At 40.9% G+C, this 21,076-nt stretch overlaps 1 protein-coding gene across 6 annotated transcripts in view; it reads left to right on the plus strand.

Annotated features, from left to right (window-relative positions):
• Positions 1–16,680, plus strand: part of CLASRP (CLK4 associating serine/arginine rich protein) — a 115,568-nt gene extending 98,888 nt beyond the window's left edge. For 5 of the 6 annotated variants that reach the window (XM_053688758.1, XM_053688756.1, XM_053688757.1 and 2 more), the window contains 3 exons: positions 12,142–12,221; positions 12,336–12,360; positions 15,802–16,680. In XM_053688758.1, the coding sequence (XP_053544733.1) occupies positions 12,142–12,221; positions 12,336–12,360; positions 15,802–15,847 (151 nt within the window). In that variant the 3' untranslated portion in view covers positions 15,848–16,680. The remainder of the gene's footprint in view (positions 1–12,141; positions 12,222–12,335; positions 12,361–15,801) is intronic. The other variant, XM_053688755.1, reaches the window with a different exon arrangement.
• Positions 16,681–21,076: the final 4,396 nt, after the last annotated feature.

Here is a 21,076-nt window from a genome sequence, read left to right on the forward strand (position 1 = left end):
ACAGATGCCGCTTTTCAAATTGCTAAATTGGCGGCGAATAATGCAGGTTTTGCCATTTTAGCTCGTAGAGCGTTATGGCTAAAATCGTGGTCTGCTGATGTGTCATCAAAATCTAAGCATTTAGCTATAACTTTCAAGGGTAAGACCCTATTCGGGCCTGAGTTGAAGGAAATAATTTCAGACATTACTGGAGGGTAAAGCTCATGTCTTGCCTCAGGATAATGAGAGGTAGACCAAATTAATTTTCTCTCCTTTCGTAATTTTAAAGGAGTACCCTCTGCTTCCTCTTCCTCCACAAAGCAGGAAGGGAATTTTGCTCAATCCAAATCCGTCTGGAGACCCAACCAGGCTTGGAACAAAGGTAAACAACCCAAGAAGCCCGCTGCTGCTACAAAGACATCATGAAGGGGCGGTCCCCGATCCGGGACCGGATCTAGTAGGGGGCAGACTTTCTTTCTGTGCCCAGGCTTGGGCAAGAGATGTTCAGGACCCCTGGGCATTGGAAATAGTGAGAAAAAGAGCAGGCGGGTGACAGCAAATGCAGTAACAATTTATTGTGGAGATAAAAAGGAAGGCAACGTTTCGGGATCAATCTCCCTTATTCATGCCATGCCTGCTACAAACAATAAAGTGACTTATATACATGTATACCACTAGGTGGCGCTCAAGTACAATTAACCCATTCCTATTCTAAACATTTACTTATCAATTAATTTAGCTTACAACAATATGCTTCTTGTGTATATACAGCAGCAAAGAAAATTCTTTTATAACTTAGTTAAACTAGAGTTATACATAATCATAATTGTATCAAATTCATCATAGAAAAATATCATCATACATATTCAATACAGGAAAAATATTCATCATAGAAACACAGTGAGGTCCCAATCCCTGTTTAACCCCTTGGGTTCCAGGCATTCTAACTCATATATCCAATATGATTCTTTCTGTTTAAGCAAAACCTCTCTATCTCCTCCTCTACGTGGGATATTAATGCTATCAATAATTTGAAATTTCAACTGACTGATAGAATGACCAGCTTTCACAAAGTGGGCAGCCAGGGGAGCTTTAACATTACCAATCTGAATATTGCTCTTATGCTCAATAATTCTATCTTTGGCAGACCTGGTCGATTCCCCTATGTAAACCCCCCCACATGGACATTTGATCATATATATTACATAAGTGGTTAAGCATGTAAAAAAACCTTTAATGCTATACTTTTTTCCGGTGTGAGGGTGATAAAAGACTGACCCTTTGGTCATGTTGCCACAACATGAGCACCCTAAACAGGGGTAGCAACCATTATTTCTCTTGTTAAGTGTATCCAGTCCACGGATCATCCATTACTTATGGGATATTCTCCTTCCCAACAGGAAGTTGCAAGAGGATCACCCACAGCAGAGCTGCTATATAGCTCCTCCCCTAACTGTCATACCCAGTCATTCTCTTGCAAGCCTCAACCAAGATGGAGGTCGTAAGAGGAGTGTGGTGTTTTATACTTAGTTTATTCTTCAATCAAAAGTTTGTTATTTTTAAATGGTGCCGGAGTGTACTGTTTATCTCAGGCAGTATTTAGAAGAAGAATCTGCCTGCGTTTTCTATGATCTTAGCAGAAGTAACTAAGATCCATGGCTGTTCTCACATATTCTGAGGAGTGAGGTAACTTCAGAGAGGGAATGGCGTGCAGGTTTTCCTGCAATAAGGTATGTGCAGTTAATATTTTTCTAGGGATGGAATTTGCTAGAAAATGCTGCTGATACCGAACTAATGTAAGTAAAGCCTTAAATGCAGTGATAGCTACTGGTATCAGGCTTATTAATAGAGATGCATACTCTTATAAAAATGTAATATAAAACGTTTGCTGGCATGTTTAATCGTTTTTATATGTATTTGGTGATAAAACTTATTGGGGCCTAGTTTTTTTCCACATGGCTGGCTTGAATTTGGCCTAGAAACAGTTTCCTTAGGCTTTCCACTGTTGTAATATGAGTGGGAATGGCCTATTTTGCCGTTTTTTTTGCACAGCAAAAATTACAGACACAAACATCCAGCTTCTTCCTGCATGATCCAGGACATCTCTGGAGGGCTCAAAAGGCTTCAAAGTCGTTTTTGAGGGAGGTAAAAAGCCACAGTAGAGCTGTGGCAGTTGTTGTGACAGTTTGAAAAAACAAACAAAAAAAACAAAAACGTTTTTGTCTTTTATTATTTTTTGGGTATTAAGGGGTTAATCATCCATTTGCAAGTGGGTGCAATGCTCTGCTAACTTGTTACATACACTGTAAAAATTTCGTTAGTGTAACTGCCTTTTTTCACTGTTATTTCAAATTTTGACAAAATTTGTGTTCTTAAAGGTGCAGTAACGTTTTTTATATTGCTTGTAAACTTGTTTAAAGTGTTTTCCAAGCTTGCTAGTCTCATTGCTAGTCTGTTTAAACATGTCTGACACAGAGGAAACTACTTGTTCATTATGTTTGAAAGCCATGGTGGAGCCCCATAGGAGAATGTGTACTAAATGTATTGATTTCACCTTAAACAGTAAAGATCAGTCTTTAACTATAAAAGAAATATCACCAGAAGATTCTGACGAGGGGGAAGTTATGCCGACTAACTCTCCCCACGTGTCAGACCCTTCGCCTCCCGCTCAGGGGATGCACGCTAATATGGCGCCAATTACATCAGGGACGCCCATAGCGATTACCTTGCAGGACATGGCTGCAATCATGAATAATACCCTGTCAGAGGTATTATCCAGGTTGCCTGAATTAAGAGGCAAGTGCAATTGCTCTGGGGTTAGGAGAAATACAGAGCGCGCAGATGCTGTAAGGGCCATGTCTGATACTGCGTCACAATATGCAGATCATGAGGACGGAGAGCTTCAGTCTGTGGGTGACATCTCTGATTCGGGGAATCCTGATTCAGAGATTTCTAATTTTAAATTTAAGCTTGAGAACCTCCGTGTGTTGCTTGGGGACGTATTAGCTGCTCTGAATGACTAACACAGTTGCAGTACCAGAGAAATTGTGTAGGCTGGATAAATACTATGCGGTACCGGTGTGTACTGAAGTTTTTCCTATACCTAAAAGGCTTACAGAAATTATTAGCAAGGAGTGGGATAGACCGGGTGTGCCTTTTTCCCCACCTCCTATATTTAGAAAAATGTTTCCAATAGACGCCACTACACGGGACTTATGGCAGACGGTCCCTAAGGTGGAGGGAGCAGTTTCTACTTTAGCAAAGCGTACTACTATCCCGGTTGAGGACAGTTGTGCTTTTTCATATCCAATGGATAAAAAATTGGAGGGTTGCCTTAAGAAAATGTTTATTCAACAAGGTTTTATTTTACAGCCCCTTGCATGCATTGCGCCTGTCACGGCCGCGGCGGCATTCTGGTTTGAGGCCCTGGAAGAGGCCATCCATACAGCTCCTTTGACTGAAATTATTGACAAGCTTAGAACACTTAAGCTAGCTAACTCATTTGTTTCTGATGCCATTGTTCATTTGACTTAACTAACGGCTAAGAATTCCGAATTCGCCATCCAAGCGCGTAGGGCGCTATGGCTTAAATCCTGGTCAGCTGACGTGACTTCGAAGTCTAAATTACTCAACATTCCTTTCAAGGGGCAGACCTTATTCGGGCCTGGTTTGAAGGAAATTATTGCTGACATTACTGGAGGTAAGGGTCACACCCTTCCTCAGGACAGGGCCAAAGCAAAGGCCAAACAGTCTAATTTTCGTGCCTTTCGAAATTTCAAGGCAGGTGCAGCATCAACTTCCTCCTCTTCAAAACAAGAGGGAACTTTTGCTCAATCTAAGCAGGCCTGGAAACCTAGCCATTCCTGGAACAAAGGCAAGCAGGCCAGAAAGCCTGCTGCTGCCTCTAAGACAGCATGAAGGAACGGCACCCTATCCGGCGACGGATCTAGTAGGGGGCAGACTTTCTCTCTTCGCCCAGGCGTGGGCAAGAGATGTTCAGGATCCCTGGGCGTTGGAGATCATATCTCAGGGATATCTTCTGGACTTCAAAGTTTCCCCTCCACAAGGGAGATTTCATCTTTCAAGGCTATCTGCAAATCAGATAAAGAAAGAGGCATTCCTACGCTGTGTGCAAGACCTCCTAGTTATGGGAGTGATCCATCCAGTTCCGCGGACGGAACAAGGACAGGGTTTTTATTCGAATCTGTTTGTGGTTCCCAAAAAAGAGGGAACCTTCAGACCAATTTTGGATCTAAAGATCTTAAACAAATTCCTCAGAGTTCCATCATTCAAGATGGAAACTATTCGGACCATCCTACCCATGATCCAAGAAGGTCAGTACATGACCACAGTGGACTTAAAGGATGCCTACCTTCACATACCGATTCACAAAGATCATCGGTTTCTAAGGTTTGCCTTTCTAGACAGGCATTACCAATTTGTAGCTCTTCCCTTCGGGTTGGCTACAGCCCCGAGAATCTTTACAAAGGTTCTGGGCTCACTTCTGGCGGTTCTAAGACCGCGAGGTATAGCGGTGGCTCCGTGTCTAGACGACATCCTGATACAGGCGTCAAGCTTTCAAGTTGCCAAGTCTCATACAGAGATAGTTCTGGCATTTCTGAGGTCGCACGGGTGGAAAGTGAACGAGGAAAAGTTCTCTATCCCCACTCACAAGAGTCTCCTTCTTAGGGACTCTTATAGATTCTGTTGAAATGAAAATTTACCTGACTGAGTCCAGGTTATCAAAACTTCTAAATGCTTGCCGTGTTCTTCACTCCATTCAGCGCCCTTCGGTAGCTCAGTGTATGGAGGTAATCGGCTTAATGGTAGCGGCAATGGACATAGTGCCATTTGCGCGCCTTCATCTCAGACCGCTGCAATTATGCATGCTGAGTCAGTGGAATGGGGATTACACAAATTTGTCCCCTCTGCTAAATCTGGATCAAGAGACCAGAGATTCTCTTCTCTGGTGGTTGTCTCGGGTACACCTGTCCAAGGGTATGACCTTTCGCAGGCCAGATTGGACAATTGTAACAACAGATGCCAGCCTTCTAGGTTGGGGTGCAGTCTGGAATTCCCTGAAGGCACAGGGATTGTGGACTCTGGAGCAGAAACTCCTTCCAATAAATATTCTGGAGTTAAGAGCGATATTCAATGCTCTTCTGGCTTGGCCTCAGTTAGCAACACTGAGGTTCATCAGATTTCAGTCGGACAACATCACGACTGTGGCTTACATCAACCATCAAGGGGGAACCAGGAGTTCCCTAGCGATGTTAGAAGTCTCAAATATAATTCGCTGGGCAGAGTACCACTCTTGCCACCTGTCAGCAATCCATATCCCAGACGTGGAGAACTGGGAGGCGGATTTTCTAAGTCGTCAGACTTTCCATCCGGGGGAGTGGGAACTCCATCCGGAGGTGTTTGCTCAGTTGATTCATCGTTGGGGCAAACCAGAGTTGGATCTCATGACGTCTCGCCAGAACGCCAAGCTTCCTTGTTACAGATCCAGGTCCAGGGACCCAGAAGCGACGCTGATAGATGCTCTAGCAGCGCCTTGGTTCTTCAACCTGGCTTATGTGTTTCCACCGTTTCCTCTGCTCCCTCGACTGATTGCCAAAATCAAACAGGAGAGAGCATCAGTGATTCTGATAGCACCTGCGTGGCCACGCAGGACTTGGTATGCAGACCTAGTGGACATGTCATCCTTTCCACCATGGACTCTGCCTCTAAGACAGGACCTTCTGATACAAGGTCCTTTCAATCATCCAAATCTAATTTCTCTGAGACTGACTGCATGGAGATTGAACGCTTGATTCTATCAAAGCGTGGCTTCTCCGAGTCAGTCATTGATACTTTAATACAGGCACGAAAGCCTGTTACCAGGAAAATCTACCACAAGATATGGAGTAAATATCTTTATTGGTGTGAATCCAAGAATTACTCATGGAGTAAGGTTAGGATTCCTAGAATATTGTCTTTTCTCCAAGAGGGCTTGGACAAAGGATTATCAGCTAGTTCCTTAAAGGGACAGATTTCTGCTCTGTCTATTCTTTTGCACAAGCGTCTGGCAGAGGTTCCAGACGTCCAGGCATTTTGCCAGGCTTTGGTTAGAATTAAGCCTGTGTTTAAACCTGTTGCTCCCCCGTGGAGCTTAAACTTGGTTCTTAAAGTTCTTCAAGGAGTTCCGTTGGAACCCCTTCATTCCATTGATATTAAACTTTTATCTTGGAAAGTTCTGTTTTTGATGGCTATTTCCTCGGCTCGGAGAGTCTCTGAGCTATCTGCCTTACAATCTGATTCTCCTTATTTGATTTTTCATGCAGATAAGGTAGTCCTGCGTACCAAACCTGGGTTTTTACCTAAGGTAGTTTCTAACAAGAATATCAATCAAGAGATTGTTGTTCCATCATTGTGTCCTAATCCTTCTTCAAAGAAGGAACGTCTTTTACATAATCTGGACGTAGTCCGTGCCTTGAAGTTTTACTTACAAGCTACTAAAGATTTTCGTCAAACATCTACCCTGTTTGTCGTTTACTCTGGACAGAGGAGAGGTCAAAAAGCTTCGGCAACCTCTCTTTCCTTTTGGCTTCGGAGCACAATACGCCTAGCCTATGAGACTGCTGGACAGCAGCCCCCTGAAAGGATTACAGCTCATTCTACTAGAGCTGTGGCTTCCACCTGGGCCTTTAAAAATGAGGCCTCTGTTGAACAAATTTGCAAGGCCGCGACTTGGTCTTCGCTTCACACTTTTTCCAAATTTTCCAAATTTGATACTTTTGCTTCTTCGGAGGCTGTTTTTGGGAGAAAGGTTCTTCAGGCAGTGGTTCCTTCCGCTTAATCCTGCCTTGTCCCTCCCATCATCCGTGTACTTTAGCTTTGGTATTGGTATCCCATAAGTAATGGATGATCCGTGGACTGGATACACTTAACAAGAGAAAACATAATTTATGCTTACCTGATTAAATTTATTTCTCTTGTAGTGTATCCAGTCCACGGCCCGCCCTGTCCTTTTTAAGGCAGGTCTAAATTTTAATTAAACTACAGTCAAAACTGCACCCTATGGTTTCTCCTTTCTCTGTTTTCGGTCGAATAACTGGATATGACAGTTAGGGGAGGAGCTATATAGCAGCTCTGCTGTGGGTGATCCTCTTGCAACTTCCTGTTGGGAAGGAGAATATCCCATAAGTAATGGATGATCCGTGGACTGGATACACTACAAGAGAAATTTATCAGGTAAGCATAAATTATGTTTTTTTGTAGTAATGTAACCAGGCCCCATCTTAATACTTGGGCCAATGTCAGCTCTAACTAATTTATTTTGAATATTGGTGCCCCTTTTAAAGGCGGACATAGGGGGTCTTTGAAACTCAACCACATATGGATTACAATCAGATAAAATGCTCCAATGTTTTCTAATAATGCGCTGTATTTCCCTGCTTTGTGCATTGTATTCTGATATAAAAATCAGCCTGTCATTTTTATTATTCTCCTTCTTATACCTATCCTTGGGATGCAATAGACTTAACCTCGGAATTGACTTCACTGTTTCAATTTCTTTAGTAATAAGAGTTGTAGGATAACCCATCTCTGTCATTCTTTTGTCTAGTATTTTATCATCTGATACAATTTTGCGTACCCGCAACATTTGACTATGGGGAAGGGATTTAAGGAGTGAAGGTGGATGTGCACTTTCAAAGCGCAACAGGCTATTTCGGTCAGTTTCTTTCTTAAACAAATCAGTTTTAAAGTTGTTACCTGATTTAATTACTCTCACGTCCAGGAAATCAATGACCTCCTCACTCCATGTCAATTTGAATTTTATATACATAGAGGATGAATTTAAATCATTCACAAATTTTTCCAGGGTTCCAACGTCACCCAACCAGATGCCAAAGATATCGTCAATATACCGCCACCAAGTGGCGCCATATTGAACAAATAAATTGTTAGAAAAAACATATTTTTCCTCATAGAGGTTCATAAAAATATTTGCATAGTTTGGGGCGACGTTGGAACCCATGGCTGTTCCCTGGAGTTGGAGCAAGTAATCGTCCTGAAAAAGAAAGTAATTTCCACATAATATAATGGTAAGAAGCATATTGTTGTAAGCTAAATTAATTGATAAGTAAATGTTTAGAATAGGAATGGGTTAATTGTACTTGAGCGCCACCTAGTGGTATACATGTATATAAGTCACTTTATTGTTTGTAGAAGGCATGGCATGAATAAGGGAGATTGATCCCGAAACATTGCCTTCCTTTTTATCTCCACAATAAATTGTTACTGCATTTGCTGTCACCCGCCTGCTCTTTTTCTACTTATGAATTTAGGACCTAGGCAGTGGTCCCTGGGTTGCGTGCAACATAAGCCTGTAAGTGCTGAAATATCTTGTTTCAATACATTGGAAATTGTGACCCACGGGTATCAACTGGAATTCAAGGATTTTCTCCCAAGAGGGAGATTTCATCTTTCACGATTGTCTGTAGACCAGTTAGAAAGAGGCGTTCTTACGCTGTGTAAAAGACCTCTCTACCATGGGAGTTATTCGTCCCGTTCCAAAACTGGGACGGGTTTTACTCAAATCTTTTCGTGGTTCCCAAAAAAGAGGGAACGTTCAGACCCATTTTAGATCTCAAGTGTCTAAACAAATTTCTAAGAGTTCCATCATTCAAGATGGAGACTATACAAACAATCTTACCAATGATACAGGAGGGTCAATATATGACGACCGTGGACTTGAAGGATGCATACCTTCATATCCCTATTCACAAGGATCATCATCAGTTCCTAAGGTTTGCCTTCCTGGACAAACATTTTCAGTTCGTGGCTCTTCCCTTCGGGTTGGCCAAAGCACCCAGGATCTTCACAAAGGTTCTAGGGTCACTTCTGGGGGTTCTCAGACCGCGGGGTATAGCAGTGGCGCCTTATCTGGACGATATTTTAATTCAGGCTTCGACTTATCTGACGAAATCTCATACAGACACAGTGTTGTCCTTTCTGAGAACTCACGGTTGGAAGGTGAACCTAGAAAAGAGTTCACTAGTTCCACGGACAAGGGTTCCCTTCTTGGGAACTCTGATAGACTCTGTAGACATGAAGATATTTCTGATGGAGATCAGAAAATCAAAGATTCTAAATACTTGCCGAGCCCTTCAGTCCATTCCTCGGCCATCAGTGGCTCAGTGTATGGAAGTAATTGGGTTAATGGTAGCAGCAATGGACGTCATAACGTTTGCTCGTTTTCATCTCAGGCCACTGCAACTGTGCATGCTCAGACAGTGGAATGGGCACTATGCAAATTTATCTCCTCAGATAAATCTGGATCAAGAGACCAGAGACTCTCTTCTTTGGTGGTTGTCGCCGGTTCATCTGTCCCAGGGGACCAGAGACTCTCTTCTTTGGTGGTTGTCTCCGGTTCATCTGTCCCAGGGTACGTGTTTCCGCAGACCCTCGTGGGTGATAGTGACAACTGATGCCAGCCTTCTGGGCTGGGGTGCAGTCTGGAATTCCCTGAAGGCTCAGGGTGTATGGACTTAGGTGGAGTCTCTACTTCCAATCAATATTCTGGAATTGAGAGAGATATTCAATGCACTTCAGGCGTGGCCTCAGTTGGCTTCGGCCAAATTTATCAGAATCCAGTCGGACAATATCACGACTGTAGCTTATATCAATCATCAAGGGGGGACAAGGAGTTATTTAGCGATGATAGAAGTATACAAGATAATTCAATGGGCGGAGGCCCACTCTTGTTATCTGTCGGCAATCTACATCCCAGGAGTAGAGAACTGGGAGGCGGATTTTATAAGTCTACAGTCTTTTCATCCGGGGGTGTGGGAACTCCACCCGGAGGTGTTTGCCTCTCTGATTCTACGATGGGGCAGACCGGAATTGGATCTGATGGCATCTCAACAGAAGGCCAAGCTTCCAAGATACGGATCCAGGTCGAGGGATCCCCAGGCTAAACTGATAGATGCCTTGGCAGTACCTTGGTCGTTCAGCCTAGCTTATGTGTTTCCACCGTTTCCTCTCCTTCCACGCGTGATTGCTCGGATCAAACAGGAGAGAGCTTCGGTAATTCCGATCGCGCCTGTGTGGCCACGCAGGACTTGGTATTCGGATCTAGTGGATATGTCCTCTCTGCCACCGTGGAAACTTCCTCTGAAACAGGACCTTCTCATTCAAGGACCTTTCCAACATCCAAATCTAAATTCTCTGCAGCTGACTGCTTGGAGATTGAACGCTTGACTTTATATAAGCGGGGATTCTCAGATTCAGTCTTTGATACAAGCACGTAAACCTGTCATTAGAAAGATCTATCATAAGATATGGCGTAAATATCTTTTTTGGTGTGCATCCAAGGGTTACTCATGGAGTAAAGTTAGGATTCCCAGGATTTTGTCTTTTCTCCAAGAAGGATTGGAGAAAGGGTTATCAGCAAGTTCCTTAAAGGGACAGATTTCTGCTTTGTCAATTTTGCTTCACAAACGTTTGGCAGATGTTCAGTCTTTTTGCCAGGCTCTAACTAGAATTAAGCCTGTATTTAGACCAATTACTCCTCCCTTTGAATTTAGTTCTTAGAGTTCTTCAAGGGGTTCCGTTTGAACCTATGCATTCCATAGATATTAACTTATTATCTTGGAAAGTTTTGTTTTTGGTTGCTATTTCTTCGGCTCGTAGAGTTTCTGAGCTTTCAGCGTTACAATGTGATTCGCCTTATCTTATATTTCATTCTGATAAGGTGGTTTTGCGTACCAAACCTGGATTTCTTCCTAAGGTTGTTTCAAATAAGAATATTAATCAGGAAATTGTTGTTCCTTCCTTGTGTCCTAATCCTTCTTCTAAGAAGGAGCGTCCGTTACATAACCTGGACGTGGTCCGTGCCTTAAAGATTTACTTACAGGCAACTAAGGATTTCCGTCAGTCATCTTCATTATTCATTGTTTATTCTGGGAAGTGTAGGGGTCAGAAAGCTATGGCTACCTCTTTCTTTTTGGCTGAGGAGTATCATCCGCCTGACATATGAGACTGCTGGACAGCAGCCTCCTGAAAAAATTACGGCTCATTCTACTAGGGCTGTGGCTTCCACATGAGCCTTTAAAAACAATGCTTTTGTTGAACAGATTTGCAAGGCTGCGACTTGGTCGTCTCTTCATACTTTTTCCAAATTTGATACTTTTGCTTCTTCTGAGGCTGTTTTTGGGAGAAAAGTTCTTCAAACAGTGGTGCCTTCCTTTTAGGTCTCTGTCTTGTCCCTCCGGTTTCATCTGTGTCCTGTAGCTTTGGTATTGTATCCCACAAGTAAGGATGAAATCTGTGGACTCGTCGTATCTTGTAGAAGAAAAGTAAAATTATGCTTACCTGATAAATTAATTTCTTCTACGATACGACGAGTCCACGGCCCTCCCTGTGATTTTCAGACAGATTTAGATTATATATTATTTTTTATAAACTTCAGTCACCTCTGCACCTTTTAGCTTTTCCTTTCTCTTCCTAAACCTTCGGTCGAATGACTGGCGGTGCAGGGAAGGGAGGAGCTATATATACAGCTCTGCTGAGGTGCTCTTTGCCACTTCCTGTTAGCAGGAGGTTAATATCCCACAAGTAAGGATGAAATCCGTGGACTCGTCGTATCGTAGAAGAAATCAATTTATCAGGTAAGCATAAATTTCCTTTTTTCACAGAGGGAGATAATGTGTGACCCTTTTGTCTTAAAGAATAGCTCCGAAGGCCACAGTTGCCCACGAACCTACTTGTAAGGGCTGAATTTTGAATGAGACAGTTGTAACTGAATATGAAGTATTGCTTATGTCCTAGGAATGCATCAGAGAAAACACAATACCATTAGTTTTATTGCTAGATTTCTAATCACGTCTGCATTATGTCATGTAGTACTTGATACGTTTTTTCTGTTTTACAATAAAATTTCTGTTTGTATTTTTCACGCTAACATTTTTTTTTTTTTTTTTTTTTTTTTTTTTTTTACTCTATTGGAACTTGTTAAAATTAGGTTATGGGGCAAGAATAGTTTTTAGGAACTAGGAAAAATGTAACTTTATAACTGTCCATATTACCCTTCAAACCATTTGTCAGACAACAACAAACCACTAAACTTAATGTGACTGTCTGAAAATGGTCATCCCACAACAGTTTTTTGTCCCTTAGGGAACGTGAGCGCCGCGAGAAAGAACGTGACGAGTGGGAGAGGCACTATACCCGCAGCAGATCCTCGTCCCCGAAACACAGTGAGTCTAGAAAATAACTGTTCCACTAGTTCTGTATTCTCTGCATTGTTACTCGCATTCTTTACCCAGTGTGTGTGGTCTGCTTTCACTGACATGTACGTTTATTCTCTGTAGGCCGAGAGCACAACTCTTCCAGGAGGTAAGGCCGCCATCTTGGAAATAACGGGTTTGAAATAATATGGTTTGTTGGTGGTTTGAAGATGTCCTGTGATAAAAACATTTATGCAAAGAAAAATCTAGTGTACACTGTCCCTTGGACTACCATTTGCATTTTAGAACACAAAAACCAAACTAGGCAGAGAAGATTATGACTTACAGATGGGGAGAAGTCATTTTTGATCATTTTATTTAACGCCTTAATGACTACAGCACTTTTCCATTTTCTGTCCGTTTGGGACCAAGGCTATTTTTAAATTTCTGCGGTGTTTGTGTTTAGCTGTAATTTTCCTCTTACTCATTTACTGTACCCACACATATTATATACCGTTTATATACTCATTTACTGTACCCACACATATTATATACTGTTTATATACTTATTTACTGTACCCACACATATTATATACCGTTTATATACTCATTTACTGTACCCACACATATTATATACTGTTTTATACTCATTTACTGTACCCACACATATTATATACTGTTTTATACTCATTTACTGTACCCACACATATTATATACTGTTTTATACTCATTTACTGTACCCACACATATTATATACCGTTTTTCTCGCCATTAAATGGACTTTCTAATCCTAACATTATTTTTATCATATCTTATAATTTACTATAAAAAGTTATAAAATATTTGGAAAAAATGGAAAAAACACACTTTTTTACAACTTTGACCCCCCAAATCTGTTACACATCTACAACCACCAAAAACACCCATGCTAAATAGTTTCTAAATTTTGTCCTGAGTTTAGAAATACCCAATGTTTACATGTTCTTTGCTTTTTTTGTAAGTTATAGGGCAATAAGTACAAGTAGCACTTTGCTATTTCCAAACCCCTTTTTTCAAAATTAGCGCTAGTTACATTAGAACACTGATATCTGTCAGGAATCCCTGAATATCCCTTCCCATGTATATATATTTTTTAGAAGACATCACAAAGTATTGATCTAGACCCAATTTGGTATATTTCATGCCACCATTTCACCACCAAATGCGATCAAATAAAAATCGTTCACTTTTTCACAATTTTTTTCACAAACTTTAGGTTTCTCACTGAAATGATTTACAAATAGCTTGTGCAATTATGGCATAAATGGTTGTAAGTGCATCTCTGGGATCCCCTTTGTTCATAAATAGCAGACATATGGCTTTGGCTTTGCTTTTTGGTAATTGGGTCGCTAAATGCCGTTGCACACCACACGTGTATTATGCCCAGCAGTGAAGAAGTTAATTAGGGAGCTTGTAGGGTTAATTTTACTTTAGTGTAGTAGACAACCCCAAGTATTGATCTAGGCCCATTTTGGTATATTTCATGCCACCATTTTACCGCCAAATGCGATTAAATAAAAGAAAATTGTTCCCTTTTTCACAATTTAGGTTTGTCGCTGAAATGATTTACAAACAGCTTGTGCAATTATGGCACAAATGGTTGTAAATGCTTCTCTGGATCCCCTTTGTTCAGAAATAGCAGACTTGTATGGCTTTGGCGTTGCTTTCTGGTAATTTGAAGGCCGCTAAATACCGCTATGCATCACACGTGAATTATGTCTAGCAGTGAAGGCGTTAATTAGGGAGCTTGCAGGGTTAATTTTAGCTTTAGTGTAGAGATCAGCCTCCCATCTGACACATCTCACCCCCTGATCCCTCCCAAACATCTCTCTTCCTTCCCCCACCTCACAATTGTCCCCGCCATCTTAAAGGGACACTAAACCCCAAAAAGTTATTTCATGATTCAGGTAGAGAATACAATTTTAAATAACTTTCCAAATTGCTTCTATTATCTAATTTGCTTCATTCTTTAGATATCCTTTGCTGAAGAAATAGCAATGCACATGGGTGAGCCAATCAGACGAGGCCTCTATGTGCATCTACCAATCAGCATCTACTGAGCATATTTAGATATGCTTTTCAGCAAAGCATATCAAGAGAATGAAGCAAATTAGATAATAGAAGTAAATTAAAAAGTTGTTTAAAATTGCATGCTCTTTCTAAATCCTGAAAGAAAAAGAATTGTTTCATGTCCCTTTAAGTACTGGCAGAAAGTCTGCCGGTACTAAAATAAGTTTTTTTATTTTTTTTGTTTTTTTTAAATAAAATAAAAAATAATTCTGCTGTGTAGGATTTCCCCCCCACCCCCCAAACAGCTCTCTAACCATCCCCCTCTACCATATTGTGCACCATATTGGGTACTGGCAGCTGTCTAACCATCCCCCTCTACCATATTGTGCACCATATTGGGTACTGGCAGCTGTCTAACCCTCCCCCTCTACCATATTGTGCACCATATTGGGTACTGGCAGCTGTCTAACCCTCCCCCTCTACCATATTGTGCACCATATTGGGTACTGGCAGCTGTCTAACCCTCCCCCTCTACCATATTGTGCACCATATTGGGTACTGGCAGCTGTCTAACCATCCCCCTCTACCATATTGTGCACCATATTGGGTACTGGCAGCTGTCTAACCATCCCCCTCTACCATATTGTGCACCATATTGGGTACTGGCAGCTGTCTAACCATCCCCCTCTACCATATTGTGCACCATATTGGGTACTGGCAGCTGTCTAACCATCCCCCTCTACCATATTGTGCACCATATTGGGTACTGGCAGCTGTCTAACCATCCCCCTCTACCATATTGTGCACCATATTGGGTACTGGCAGCTCTCTAACCATCCCCCTCTACCATATTGTGCACCATATTGGGTACTGGCAGCTCTCTAACCATCCCCCTCTACCATATTGTGCACCATATTGGGTACTGGCAGCTCTCTAACTATCCCCCTCTACCATATTGTGCACCATATTGGGTACTGGCAGCTGTCTGCCAGTACCCAGTTTGCAAGAAAAAAATGGTATTTTAAAAAAAATAAATTTTCAGTGTAGCTTCCCCACCTCAATATCCAACCCCCCACCCCCTCCTAGATCCCTTAGCTAAACATTTCCACACTCCCCAGTCCTCTCTTCCACCTTAGCAATATCTGTTACTGTGCCATAGTGTAGCGATCCCGCCCCCCTCCAAAGCACTTCCTGCACCAATGGCTGCCTCCCTGGCCATCGATGGCTGGTGCAGAGAGGGCCACAGTGTGGCTCTCTGCTTCGGACTGCTAAAAAATGTTATTGCAGGATGCCTCAATATCGAGGCATCACTGCAATAACATGAAAGCCGCTGGAAGTGATCAGGATCGCTTCCACCACTTGGAAAGACTAATGACGTACAGGGTACGTCCTTGGTCATTAAGGACATTTTTTTGTAGGACATACACTGTACGTTGTTGGTCCTTAAGGGGTTAAAAAAAATAATTATAAAGTTTGGATTTCAGAATAAGTTTGTATTTTGGCATTCCGGATTTGCCATTTTTGTACCTGTATTGGATCTTATTATTAATTTCTTTGTTAGCAGGAGGTCTCGCTCTCGGTCACGGAGTCCCCATCACCGGCATTAAATATGCACTTGGTCATTTTGTTCTTGGCTTCTATACGGCCAGTAGTGATCCGGAAGATCTACTGGTGTCCAGTGGTGCTTAATATGAGATCAATACGGAGTCTGGAATTGATCAGCAGAAGGGAACATTATGAAGTTTATTCAGGAATCAAATAAACTTCAATGTCTCGGTTATTGTGGTCCTGTTAAACGTCCGCCTGTGATGCCTCCGTAGCCAATAGATCACATTCTGTCAGAGTGTAACGGGTTGGTTAGCTTATTCTCGATAAGATCTCTCATCTATAATAACTGTTTTTACACGCTTGCAGCAGAATTACTGACAAATGTCATTTTAGTATGAACCTAATTAATTGCATTTGCCATAATGTTAGGGGGAGAATTGTGATTTATGTAGGAAATGAACTAATTTAGATTTCCTGTATATTTTTAAAGCTGTGATAAAGGAGCTTAAATGGACATACAAGTAAAAAAAATGAACTTTACTGTTGTGTTTAACCTCTGTTAAAAGGCCAAATACACACGTACACTTTTGTGTGGGCTGGTGCCTGTTTTCTAGAGTATCAGCCAATCAGCACTTTTGGGACTGTTCAAGGGCGAGCTGCAGGACTTTGCCTGTGTTTTTAACCTTTTAGCAGAGGTTAAAAGTAAAAATGCTCAACTGAATACATTTTATTTTTATGTCTTTTTTGTATTTTATTTGACTTCTTGTTTCGAGAGTTTTTTTTTCTTCCTTTGTATAGACATTTCCATATATACAGAGGGTTGAGTTGTCTGCACAAGTCTGTGTGATTACTAACTGTACTTGTAAATAAAGATCACCTGATTTTCAATTCACATTGTGTTTTTATTTGTGTGTAAGTCACTAAATGTTGAGCTAAACCAGTTCCTTGGTTTGAGATTTACTAATTTTAAAATGGCTTTTTTTGGTCACTTTATTCAAAATATATAAAAACTCTAAAGATGAGCACAATATATCAAATACACATTACTGTTTTATTTTAAAGGGACAGTCTACAATAGAATTGTTATTGGTTTAAAAGAAAGATAACCCCTTTATTACCCATTCCCCAGTTTTGCACAACCATGAATTGGCCAGTAGATGGCAGAGTAAGTTTGAGAAATGTTACATTTGGCACCTATTTGCCTATAAAAGGTAGAGAGAAATGTTTGTCAAACATGTACGATTAAGGGGGAAACCCCGAAACGTCACTAGTTCGTTACTTTTTGTGACAATAAAAGATATATATTTTTTTTTATTTGAGGTACCTTTTTGGCATACACATAAAGAATTACAACATTTTAAATTGCTTGCTACAAGATACTTTGCATAAGTTACACATTAAAATTGCAAATCTAACAAACAATGTCTGCAGTGTATATAGCTCATAGTTAGTAATATTAACAGTTGTTGTGAAGAAAAACAAAAGAGAAACAATTCAACAGTACGCCAGTGAAAATATTGTTTGAACCTTCATAACTTTTCAAAAAAGGCCACTACCATATGTAGTAAATGATAAAAAACAGAAGGTTACCTCAACTGTTGGAGAACGCTTTTGGATCTCAGTGTCTGAACCACAGTTTTTAGTTTTGTTGTTGAATATTTGTCATGAAGGGGGAAAAGGAAACTTTTTTTTTTTTTTTTTTAACCTGGGTCTACCAGAGGAGTTTAGAGTGTGTGGGGAGGTCTAGATTTATACTGTGATAAGCAGTCCATCATCACCAAAATTATAGGGGGCTATAAATCTGTACATATGTCTGGGAAGAGACAAGGCTGGGATCATACTGATATATAATCAATAGTCGCATGGATCCAGATATTAGTCAGTGGTTCACCGAAGGTATGCACATAATGTAGTGTGAGCTATAGGTTTTCAGGGGGGAGACACTTAACTGGTGCCAATATACAGTTAATAGCCTATATTACTATTCATGTGGGGCAAGTCATCTAAATCCTCCAAGTTAGTATTAATGGTGGACAAGCCATCACAGGCATAGGTTCAGTTGCAGGATACCTCCATATATAACGCTGGTGCCGGGGGCCCACCATCCCGGCCGCAGACAGTGGGGCCCACATTCACCACCACATCAAAAAATAAGTATTAGGTACAATTCAGAGCAACTAGAAACATCAAGATAAGGCAATATGGGAGAAGAATTGCTGTTTCTGAATAGGTGAGACTATACATGGTTGTTGTGGGAATATATGTGGTTGAAGCTCTTAGAGTTAACAGAAGACTAGCATACCTGTACAGAAAAAGTTGCAGAAATAAATAAAATCTATAATTCACTGCTGTACCAAACCATTACCCAGTAAATATGATGGAACTTTATGGTTAAGCATTATCATAATCATGCATTGCCTAACAAAAATACTGCTATTTAACTTATAATTTTGAGCGAGTAATAATTGTAAGTCCAGGCCACATTTAGTTCACAAATGAGAGGTCAAAAAGTCTATGCAGATAAGGTGCTATAGTAGGCAAAACACTAGCAAAGATGCGTATAAAAACCAAAAAACAGAGTTACACAAATAAAGGAAACCTATAGGTCACTACTGTAGCCACTATAACAAACCCTTACTCTGTAAAACCGGGGAAACTTAATTTATAATTAATAATTAAGCATTATCATGTTCATGCGGTGCCTAAAAAGAAGACTGCTATTTAACTTATAATTTTGGGCGAGTAATACTTGTAAGTCCAGGCCACACTAGTTTGCAAATGAATGGTCAAAAAATCTGTGTGGGAGTTGTGAGGACTTTACTACTGATCTCCATAGTCCACATATATGCTGCTTACTAACCTATACCGGTCTTCAACACAACGATACAGGACTTGGGATATATAGGACCACAACCGAGGTCTAAGCAAGCTGGACTGCATCTCTGGAAATGACTTCTCGGAATAAGCCACAGAGAACTAGAGCTCCTTAGCAGGCTGTGCTCAAAACAATGTGGGACCACCGCGGTTTCGTTTTTCTCGTTAGGCAGTCGCCCGTCCGCTTTTGATGTCATCTTGACCACCTGTAGGATTGGGGTGTCTGCAGACACGGTACTATACTCTTGTTTCTTCTGGGCAGCATAGCGATCATCTCTTGTATGTAAGGCATCGGGGAGTCGGGTTGCAGTGAAAGAGTTTATCCCCACCTGTTAAGGATACGCAGCGGCATCCAGTACTAGCATTCTCTCCCGGTGACACGCATCTGATAATGGTAACTCATTCTGCTTTATTCCTAAGAGGTTCCCCTCCTTTATAGACTCTAGGCTAGGCGGTAGCACCTTCACTCTGTCCACGATGTGCTGTGGGACTGTGTCGCCATCTTTTCACCATGCTGCATTTATTGCTCTCATGAGACGAGCAAAATGTTCATCCAAGATTTTGGTGATCTGCTCTAGTAGAATAGCTTCCTCGGGCTCTATCCAGTATGCTTGACAAATTAATCCCCGCTATAGATGGGCAGGATCTGTACTCTCAAAGTACTTCTTAACGAAAGAGGCCCAAAGGTGCTCCGCCGGGGGGTTAGTTAGGAGGCCTCAACCTCAGAAAGTCTCTGGATAATTGTAGCTGGCTTTGATCGGAATAATGGTTAGTTTTAATTAAAGGGCTCCTTCGGCTGAGACTCTTATACTGTGTATAACCAAGCGATGGTGTATATAAAAGTTGATTTTAGCCAGATTGATGTAGAAGCCTTTAGTAGCTAGCAATTAAGCAGCCTGTCATGGCCGCCGCCCGGAAGTTCCCCCAATAAAAGATACTTTTAATAGAGTGCTGTGGACTGTTACAATTCCTCATTAAATAACTCCCCGGGTGTGAACACAATGTTATCTATATGGCTCATGAACTAGCAGTCTCCCGTTGTGAAAAGCAATAAAAAAAAAAGCATGTGATAAGAGGCGACCTTCAAGGACTTAGAAATTAGCATATGAGGCTACCTAGATTTAGTTCCAACTAAGAACACCAAGAGAACAAAGCAAATGAGATGGTAAAAGTAAATTGAAAAGTTGATTCAAATTATAAGTCCTATCTGAATAATGAAAGTTTAATTTTGACTAGACTGTCCCTTTAAATACACGGGACCAATATTAAGTTTTTTTCAAATACTACCAAATACAATATCCCTGGGAAGCTAATAGGGACATATTGAACATTTATATTAAGAGCATTTTATTTTGGAAAAACAATCACATTACGCGTTTCACTCCTTCAGAAGGGTCAAACGAGCAGTCAGATTTCACCCATGGATCTCCCCCTTTTTTTCTTCAGCTGATAGTCAGTGATTGGAGCATATGCCCACTGCTAATTGTCTTACCAGTTGTATCCTCGTCTGTAGTAGTAACGGAGCACATCTAGTAAAAGAACAGCATTTAAATAATCTAATTATAGCAAACAAGTGTATCCCAAGACTCTGTTCTCTCACGCAAATTGTCCTCCTCAATAAGATGTGTCCCATCCGCTCGGAGTTAATTTAGCTGCACAAAGGTTGACATTGAGGTCCCTAAGAATTAAGTGGAACACAAAGCAAGCTGTGGGTACATCTGAGTGCAGACAGTGACTAAAAACAGAAAATGTCAGCACTAGAATGTGTTCAAATACCTGGACACACTTAAAGGGATAGGTGGAAACTTTAATGTGCACGAGTGCATTTCAATTTGAAATCGAAGCATTTTTGCAATATACTTCAATTAGCAAATACATTTGACTTTTTCAGCAGCATATGCACATATCCTGTGAGGCCCGTGCACCAGCATTCATACACTGCTTGCTCAGAGTACTGACTGTGATGTGTGTTGCTTCTGAAAACGTAATTTATTTGCAGATACCATCAGATATATGTATCTATGAATAAATAGAACATATCCTGTGAGGCCCGTGCACCAGCATTCATACACTGCTTGCTCAGAGTACTGACTGTGATGTGTGTAATTTAAGTCATACATATACTTATAAACATTTGTGCAGATACCATCAGATATGTTTTTATGAATAAATAGAACATATTCTGCTATGTGTAGAACATTGGAATGTTAAATATTCATATTTCTTCTTAAAGACACGATGAGTCCATGGATCATCTTCATTACTTATATGATATTCACTTCCTGGTCAGCAGGAGGAGGCAAAGAGCACCACAGCAGAGCTGTATATATATATATATATATATATATATATATATATAACATAATTTATGTAAGAACTTACCTGATAAATTCATTTCTTTCATATTAGCAAGA

Source organism: Bombina bombina, chromosome 7 (assembly GCF_027579735.1).
Source record: "Bombina bombina isolate aBomBom1 chromosome 7, aBomBom1.pri, whole genome shotgun sequence".
NCBI classification, from domain to species: domain Eukaryota; kingdom Metazoa; phylum Chordata; class Amphibia; order Anura; family Bombinatoridae; genus Bombina; species Bombina bombina.